Here is a 9558-nt window from a genome sequence, read left to right on the forward strand (position 1 = left end):
GTTTGTTGGTGTCTCCAGTGTGTTTCTATTTTGCTTATCTGCACGCTGTCCCTTTTTTATTTCCTTCTGTTACCTTTGGGTCTGACTTGCTGTGCTTTTTCTAGTTCCTTAAGTTGTAACCGTAGGTGATTGGTCTGAGGCTTGTTTTGGTGTAGACTTTACTGTGATAAACTGCTGCTCTCGGGAGTCTTGGTGGTGCCATTAAGAGCTCAGCTACTAACTGGCCGATTAGCAATTGGAACCCTCAGCTTCTCTGAGAGACAAAGCTGGGGCGATCTGCTGCCATGAAGGTTCTCAGCCTCGGAAACCCTGGCGGAAATGCTATTCATCCTATAATAGACTGTATGGGCAAGGGGTTGGGTTTTTATTGCTTTCACTGCATCCATTACTTTGGGTATGTTGTGTTTTCATTTTCCTCAAGGTATCTCATGAATTTCCTTTTCGATTTATTCTTTGACCCATTGCTTGTTTAAGGATGCGTTTATACTATTTGTGACATATCCATTTTTCTTTACTAAGTGGATTTATCGATTAATCTGTTGGTGATTTCTGATTTGGGTTCATATGATAATGAAAAAAATGGGTTGAATTCAATATTTGTAAGTAACTGAGACTTGTTTGGGCTGCTAACCACAAGGTCAGCAGTTAGAAAACAACAGCGGCTCCTCAGGAGAAGGTCAAGGTTTCCGACGCCCACAAAGAGCATAGTTGAGGGATGTGCACAGGCTTGCTATCGGACAGAGAGCTTTGTAAAGTCTGTTATGGCAGATGTCGTTAGGTTAAAATAACACCTTACCATTGGATTTCCTTTTGATCCATGTTAAAGTTATTTCAGTTTTTTAATATTTTTTGCTTTCTTTTTAGTTGAGGTTTCTCTATGGATTGTTAGTGTTGTTGGGTTTATTTGTTTGTTTCCTGTTGGTGTTTTGCATGATTTTCTGTAGATTTTTTTTTTTCTGTAGATTTATAGACAGTTACTGGATTGATACATGCCTATGGACATGGCAGTGAAGGATGGGGGGGCTAACAACAGTAATTATGAGGGAAAAATGTTCCATCTTGGTTGTGGTGATGATTGCACAGATCTTCTTAATATGACAGAATGATTGAATGGTGTGATATATATCTATGCCAATAAAACTACTTTTAAAAACGTAAGCCATCAAAAAGAGAAAACCCGATGGAGAAATAATGAGAATGTTCACACTCTCTGGGGTATGTAACCAATGTTGCTGAACAACCTATGTAGATATTATTGAATGGGAACTTAAAGTACTGTGTAAATCTCCATTGAAAACACAGTAAATAGTATTTTTTTAAATTACACTCTTGGAAACCCAAAAGTACAGTCCTAACCTATCCTATAGGGACACTAGTAGTTGGAATAGACTCAATGGATGAAAGAGAGGGAAATACTTGTTTTGTTACCTAACATGTGGTCTATCTTAGAAAATGTCAGTAGGAGAAAGATGAGGCTTCTCTACTCCTGTAAAAATTCCAGCCTTAGAAAACCACAGGGGAAAGTCTACGCTGTCCTATTGGGTTGCTGTGAGTTAGAATCCACTTGATGGCAGCAGGAGTGAGTGCGAGAGAATGTTCCATGTGCACTTGAGAAGAATGTGTGTTCTGTTGTTAGGGTTGGGTAGTGTTTTTGTCTGTTAAATCTATTGGCTAATAGTGTTATTCAAATCTTTCCATTTCCTTATTGATCTGATTGTCCTATTATTAAAAGCCAGGTGTTGCTAAGTCTCCATGTATTGTTGTGAAACTATTTTGCTCTTCAAGTCTGTTCCTTGATGATGCATCTATTTCAGGGCTCTGCTGTTAGGGAAAGGAGCCCTGGTGGCAAAGGGGGTCAAGCATTGGACTGTGAACTTTGTCAGCAGTTGAAACCCACCATCTACTCCAAGGGAGAATGCTGAGACTGAGGACTGCCTGTCTCAGAAACTGCAAGGAGCAGTTCTGTCTTGTAAAGTCATGATGAGTAAGAGTCACCTTTATGGCAGTGGGTTTGAGTTTTGGTTTGTTAGGGATGCTGAATGAAAGCTTTTATTAATTCATAATGTTCTTCTTTGTCTCTGGTATTGTCTCATTTATTTGGTCTGATGAGGATATAACTACACTAGTGCTCTTTTAGCTGCTATTTTGATGGGATGTCCTTTTCAATCGTTTCACTTTCAACATCTTTGTGCCTTTGTATCTAAAGGGTGTTTCTTGTAGACAGTACATACACCAGTCCTTTAAAAAAATCCAATCTGCCATTTTCTGCTTCTTAATTGTGGGAAACTAACACTGAGGGAAATATGACGAGTACTAGATTCCCTAACTTATAACAGAGAGAATCTGGAAAGCTAGTATTCCACGGTAGGTAGGAAAGCCTCCACTTTGTTAAGTAATAGATAAAGTCCAAGTACATTTTCCTGCTTTAGATATCGTTCCTACAGATTCTCCCCTAACAACTCTGCTGCCTTAAAGTGAGCACATGGTTGATTATATCTACCTATAGAAGCACACATCCTTTTGTTCTCTTCCAGCCTTGTCACCCAATCCCACTCCAACCTTCCCCCAGTGCAGGTATTAGGTTTCCTCACTTATGAACTCAGGGACCTTAATGTAGGTATCGCCCACCATGTGACAGATGTATCTACTGAATATGCATGTCTTAGGCTACCTATAAATGTCCCAAGTAAGTAAAGGCTCGCTCTCTTCTCCCAGTTCCACGTGGACCATCAAGAGGGGCTGAGGTGACCATGCTACCATAAATGTGTCTGACTCCTTTATTGTATTCTCTCTATCCTCTATGGTTTTACTGTAATCTTTATATATTATGGCCATACAATTGCACTTATTGGCCCTTCAGTTGTTGGAGGCTGGTTTCCTCTGACATTTAATAGAATTTAAGCCATTTATATGCAAAATGTTTACAGAGGTGATATTTCCCTCTGCCATTTAATTATTTGTTCCTTAGATGTCTTAAGTTTCTTGATTTCTCTATTACTGTGCTTACAAAAATATTTAGTTGCATTTTTATAGTATATTGTTTTGATTCCCTTCTTTCTTTTTGTGGATATATTTTTCAGTATTTTTCTTAGTGGCTACCTTTGGATTATAATTAATGCCTTCAATATGTAACGCCCTACTTTGTACAATACCAACTTAGTAAGAATGATATACATACACACAGCTCCTCAACCTTTATATGCTTTATATTAAATTTTATGACTTTACACTTTAAACCCCAAAAGTAACTTACTGTCAAGTCGATTCCAACACACAGTAACCCTATAGGACAGGATAGAACTGCCCCCTTTGGGTTTCTGAGACTGTAACTGTTTACTGGAGTAGAAAGTCTCATCTATGCTGCCCGGGCTCCTTTTAAATTATATAGGAGTGACAAAAAGGAGTTACAAACCAAAAGTACAAGAAGACTGGGCGTTGTATTTACCATGCCCCTGCTACCATGTCCCCAGCCTCTGCCCCCATGGTCCAGCTGGAGCCCCAGCTCCAGCAGCTCCTGTCTTTGAGCTCCCTGCCCCAAGCCCCACCCTTGCACTCATGGCTCCATCCGGGCCCTACCCAGCCCACTGTGCACCTGTGTGTAGTGGCCGCACATCTGTCCAGATTGACAGGAGCCCGTGGTGAAGTTGAAGAAATGTTGCTCCCGGTGCCACTCAGATATAGCCATCTGCATGTCCAAGCTGTCACCCGCGATAGCAAACAGGTTCTCGCCGAGCCTTCCGCGTTTAGGGTTGTGGGCCCACACACACAGCTTCGCGTAGTCCATTGCAAGTTTGGCCAGGTTCTCATCCCACCTCTACGGGGTGCAGGTGGGAGAGGACATTGTGGTGGGTGGAAAGAGAGGTTGGTGACAGAAAGTGAGGATACCTATTAAAGGTACCGGGAAGCTTCTAAAAGCTGGAGATCCCATTCCCCCAGCTGGGTGATTCTTGGTCATGGCCTGGCACAGGTGGGCTTCTATGGAGAACTGAGAGGGTATTGCTCTGATGGTGGGGCTAACCAAATTTGGGATCATGCCTCAGTCTTGTGATTTAGGATCCTTACCTAACCTTTCTGAACTCATGGAGTGGGAAGGCTAACTGAGCTGACTTGGGACAGAGTGATTATTAATATCATTCTGTTTAAAGTTGGGCAGTGGTGCCCTTGTCTGCTTCCCAGGGATGCCTTTTAGGGACTCCTGAGCATGCTCTGAAGACCACAAGCTGTTCAGTGAGATCCTCAGCGGGAAGGTTGTTTATTTGGCCCTATAAATCTACTTTGGGGGGGCCAACATCATGCTCTCCCCTGCTCTACTCCCTCTTACCCCTTGGAACATCCCAATCTTTTTGCCTTTTCTTGCCTGAAGTCATTTCCACATCCTCTCAACTGTTGTCAAGTGACTACTCCTTCTGCCAAGAAGAGTAACTATCTCTGTGTGACCCTGCCTGAAGGGCCTCTTCTGGTATCTTGGCAACACAAAGGGTTGTGGAAGCCCAGAGGCAGTGTTCTGTGGTGGGGATCTCCGAGAAGACAACAAGGGGTGTATTTGGGGTTAGAGCGCCTCCAAGGTCTTGTGTTCCCAGCTGGAAGAACAGGATGGAGTGTGGGTGGGAAGCAGGGATTCATAAGTCATCTGACCGAAAGGACTGAAGAGGGAGGCCTGGATCCTATTAAACCTCATCCTGGGCCTTGTCTAGACATGGATGGCCTGGCAGTACCTCTTGCTCCACCCGCTGGGGGTCCAGCCAGTTTCGAGAGCCAGATAACTCATAAAGTGACCAGAGTTTGGGTGACCCCAAGGAGGAGGGGATGATGAGGTCACCCCCACCCCCACCCTCTAAGAGACTCTACAGAGCAGCTGTGTGAGGCAGGGATGGGAACACTTGGCTGGGATCAGGTGAATCTCTTTCCCTCTCTGGGCAGTTTTTTCCCCAATCACTGGCCCCAAGAGTCCCTCAAACTCTGGAAGACAGGGAGTGGGAAAGGAGCAGGGTACGGGGGGCCAGGACCAAGGTGTGCAGCAGGGCCCCTGAATCTCCAGGTTACACAAACTCCTTCAGGGTAGGAGCAGAGACGGGTCCCCACCAGCTGCACAGTAGTAGCACATAGTAGGTATGCAACACGTATTTGCCAATTCTGACTGACTGAGATGCTTAAAGCAGTGTTCCCTACACAGTGCAGCTCTCGTTCCAATTCTGCCGAGATGCCTGTAGCTCCACCCTTAGAGAGTCCGTCATTCCTTAGGCCTCGTGGCTTTCCTTGGGCACTTGCAATAATCACTGCACCCACCCACACTGACGACATGGTCACTAACTAGAAAAACAAGCCCATTCACCCACTAATCATCTGTCCATGCAACTGTCTGTCCATCCATCCATCCATTATCCATCTATCCATCCATTATCCATCCATCATCCATCCATCCATGTGGTGCTGTGGGTAAAAGATTGGGCAAAAAGGTTGGCAATTCAAATCCAGCAGCCATTCTGTAGAACAAAGTGGAGACTGTATGTTCCCATAAAAATTGACCATTGGAATCTTTAATAGCAGTCAGTGTAGTTTTCGATTCTCAACAGTCCTGGGCACTGTGCCAGCCCTTAGTGTGGCAGCAAGAACCAGGGAATTCCAAATTGACTTTGTGAGAGGTAATTGGGTCGCCGTGTGGAAGATATATATCAATAAATATGTAACGGGGATGAGAGGTCATTTAGCCCAACTTGGGGTGAAAAGAGGACACTAAGTTAGCGCTTAGAAAAGGAGGAATTAGGCAAATGGAGTAAGGAAAGGCCGAAGGTGCCACATGAGCAGAGGTGTGGAGGTGAGAAACAGCATTTGAGCTGTGGACAAGAGAGCTGTCCAGATTGTTGACGGGGAAACTACCTGAGCAAGAAAGGAGGCCTATAAAAGGGGCAGTGGGATGGGGTGGGGTCAGGGGTCCGGCAAAGCACACAGAGCCTTCCTAGGAGCTGGATGGAGCTTCATCCTGAGCCAGTGGGAGTCAATGGGTTTTGAATGGGGTCAGGCCCCTGTGTTGAATCGGTCATCTGGGCAGTAGGGACCAGAGGCTGGGGGACAAGGAGGAGTCCTTGGGATTGAACCAGTGTGTTCGATCAGAGAGATGTGGGAGTTGGAGGGAAGGTCTGAAGAAAATGGGAACCTCTTGGAGGTACAACTGGTGATGACTGGACCTAGAGGCTGAGGGTTAGACAGAGGCAGTGACAACCCGCCCAATCCTGCCGCCTGACTTAGGTCCTTCCCTCTCTGTTGCTCAATCACCCTTAGAGCCCTTCCTGGGGGCAGGCACTGGCCAGGGGGCTTTATACATATCCAAGCATTTGATCTTTCTAAGACCCTCCAAAGGATGACCACCACTTATTATCATCCTCATTTTATAGCAGAGGAAACTAAGGCAGAGAGAAGTTAAGTAAATCGGCCAAAGTCACACAGGGAAATGGCACAGACAAGATTTGGCCTCAGAGTCTCTGCACCACCCATTCCTGCCTCCAAATTACCCTCAAGGTGCAGGTGTCCCAACCAGTGTCTGACTGCTTCTTCGAGTATTGTTTCTCTTTCTCCCGTGCCCACGTCTGGCCTCAGGCAGGCGTCAGCCCTGCCCCACACCTATGGGAGCCTCTAACCTCAGCCAGGAAGTCTTCCTGACACCAAGGACCACCAAACGGGAAAGCCGGGTTCCAGCAATGTCCCACCACCAGGGAAACTGAGGAAAATGGGGTCTGGCCGCGAGTCCCTGACCATCAACCTGCTTCCTCTCCCTTGCCGCTGAGGAAGGTCAGCCCTGGGTCCTGCTCAGTCAAGTGCGCAGCAACTAGTGTTTGCCTTCCCCACCCCTACCATCAGCCAAGACTGGTGCAGGCTTCAGCCAAAGGGGTCCGCATGGACCCTGGTCCTGGGATGAGGCTCCTGGCTTATTCCCGAGACCCAGCTTCAGCGATGCCTTCAGGGTGGCATCAGTACAAGGCCAAGAAGCGATTGGCATCACTATTAAGAGGGGTGTGTCCTCATATAAAACCCTGATTGGGGAGATGGCTACCCTTAGTCCTACCTGCTGGCTACTGGACCATCGGGGCAGGGAGATACGGAGTCCTGCCTTGGGGTGCTCCAGGGGGTGAGGTCGGCACTGCAGGGGATCTGAAGACCCTGGTTTTTTGTCTGCAGTTCCTGGTTGCCCAGAGCCACGGGGCAGAGCATAGTGGCCTGTGCGCATGCACACGAAGCCCTTCTGACAGCCTGTCTGACCCGCAGGGCTGAGGGGGACCAGCTCCACTTGACAGGTCAAGAAACAGAGTCCCTTATAGGTGAAGGGGCACACCCAGAGTCACTCAGATTGACAGAGCTGAGGCTGCAATTTGGATCTCAGACCTCCAGGTTTTCTGTCATAATCTCTAGGTAGACACTGGCATCAGGCACCAGCTACAGGGTCCCTCAATGTTGCCCATTAATCTCCCAAGTCACCTGGAATGGCTGGTGGGAATGGGTCAGGCCAGTCCATAGAAAGTGAGGAAGGGAGCAAACTTGAGTCCTGGATACAAACATCTGTGAATCCCATCCACGTGAAGAAATAAAGTCCTGGTAGCTCACTGGTTATGAGTTAGGCTGCTAACTTCAAGGTCAGCAGTTCAAAGCTACCAGCAGATCCTCAGGAGAAAGATGGGGCTTTCTACTCCCGTAAAGAGTGACAATCTGGGAAACTCTCTGGGGCAGTTCTGCCCTGTCCTAAGGGTCGCTGTGAGTTGGCCCCGACTCGGTGGCAGTGAGTTTGGATTTTTGCCTTGATGCAGTTGAGTGGGAGCAGAGGTTACACACTTGGCTGCCAGATGAAAGGTCAAGGGTATGAACTCCCCGGTGGCTCCATAGGAGAAAGATGTGGCAGTCTGCTTCTGTGAAGATTTAAAACCTTGGAAGCCCTCTGGGGTGGTTCTACTCGGTGAGATAGGGCCGATATGAGTCGGAATGGAGAGGCAGCCAGTGGTTTGGCTTCTGGTGTTTAGAGTAGTTGAAGACCTACCCCACCGTCACCCCCCCTACCCCACCCCCCATGAACTACTTCTCTCTCCCTGACACAGGTCACCTCTGGCTGGAATCTGACTTCTGTCATCTGTACCTGTTGACACGTGTCTCCTCTTTCACGCTTTAACACTTCATGGGAATACACCTTACTGGGTTTATTTTTTGAGAGTGTATTTTTCTCTGTTCAATAGTATATGTGTGACATCCAGTCCATGTGCACACACACACACACACACATACACACACAAACACACATACACTCATAATTACCATCTGTGGATTCTGACCTATGCCAACCCTACATGTGCCAGAGAAGACCTGTGTTCCAAAGGGTTTTTGATGGCTGGTTTTTAGGAAATAGACTGCCAGGCCTTTCTTCGAAGTCACCTCTGGGTCGACTCAACTTCCCAGTCTTTCACTTACCAGCTGAGTGCATGGACCCTGTGGACCACCAGGTAGTTACTCTGTGGATACACATAGAGCTTTAATTCCAATGCCCATTTCACATGCAGGCAAGATGCAGGGTCTCTTCTGAAACCCCAGGACTTGTAGGTGACTGAGACAGAATGTGAACTGTGTGACCCTGTGCCCTCTCTGCTTCCGGTTCCTGGTCTCACCTGCCTCCTGCCCCAGGTGCTCAGACCCTCAGAGAACCTGTGAAAGCCAGGCTCCACTTCAGGCAACAGGGATCTGCGGTGCTTCTCCTCCCAGGGGCACATGCATTTTTGAGGGGATCTGGGAAAGGGTGGACCCCCCGGGCCTTGTTTTACCAGCTGTCACTCTGGACAAGTCCCTATGAGCTTCAGTTTTTCTCCTCTGTGCAATGGGGCTACATGGAAGGGAGGGGGCTGGGAATTAGCCAGTGCCAGGGACTGTCTGTCACTGACTAGAGGGATGAGTCTCTGTGGATGGGAACAGGAGGGCCCCTGCCCAGCACCCCTCCTTTCTCAGCAGGCTGTACTCACCATCTTCAGCATGTTGGCGGCTGGAGGGTTGGTCTGGGTACGGTACATGTTGTGAGCATCCACCATGAAACTTTTCTCTTCTTCGGTGAGGGCGACAGTGGGGTCTGAGGTGGCCACCAGCAGCAGCAGGGGCGGCCACAGGAGCAGCAGGAGGTGGTGGGAGCTGTGCATGGTGGCTGGTCCTCCCTGCCTCTTCTGTCCAGGCATCTGGCAGCTGGATTTAAAGTCTTTCCTGAAAAAGCCCTGCCCTGCCTAGGGTGGGGCAGGAGGGGCTGTGTGTGGAGGCTCGGCCTGGCTCACACAGTGTCTTGGGGAGGGCTGGGTGCCTTGGGTCCTGACCAGAGTGGAATCCACTCCCAGCATTCATCGCCCCTCGGATAGCCTTGGAGCAAGCCTCCTTTCTCTCAGGGCTACGCAAAGAGCTGTGTGAGGGCCATCATTCCTTCCAAGTGTCCGAGTGGTTCTTCTGGGCACAAATCGCAGACCGTAACCTCCGGAGAACAATGGGGAGTTGCCCGCAGACCACAGCACTGGCTTCTGAGGACAGAGAAGGAGGAGGAAAGCACAT

The 9558-nt window shown here is 48.0% G+C and overlaps 1 protein-coding gene across 1 annotated transcript; it reads right to left on the reverse strand.

Annotated features, from left to right (window-relative positions):
• Window positions 1-3553: 3553 nt before the first annotated feature.
• Window positions 3554-9161, reverse strand: PI16 (peptidase inhibitor 16). Its single transcript, XM_030886897.2, has 2 exons — window positions 8991-9161; window positions 3554-3814 (listed from the first exon to the last, which is right to left on the reverse strand). Exons 1-2 carry the CDS (start codon window positions 9159-9161, stop codon window positions 3554-3556), a joined length of 432 nt encoding a protein of 143 aa, XP_030742757.2.
• Between the last annotated feature and the right edge of the window lie 397 nt (window positions 9162-9558).

The sequence above is a fragment of the Echinops telfairi genome, unplaced genomic scaffold, assembly GCF_000313985.2.
Source record: "Echinops telfairi isolate 266 unplaced genomic scaffold, ASM31398v2 ScPeMD7_3533;HRSCAF=4204_1, whole genome shotgun sequence".
In the NCBI taxonomy this organism is placed as follows: Eukaryota; Metazoa; Chordata; class Mammalia; order Afrosoricida; family Tenrecidae; genus Echinops; species Echinops telfairi.

What these genes read in the sequence shown, in the direction of transcription:
- PI16 (XM_030886897.2), bottom strand. Translation starts at nt 9,161, where the DNA reads ATGCACAGCTCCCACCACCTCCTGCTGCTCCTGTGGCCGCCCCTGCTG. An exon ending in CCGCCAACATGCTGAAGATG is followed by an intron (nt 3,815 to 8,990) that starts GTGAGTACAGCC and finishes TGCACCCCGTAG; the next exon opens with AGGTGGGATGAGAACCTGGC.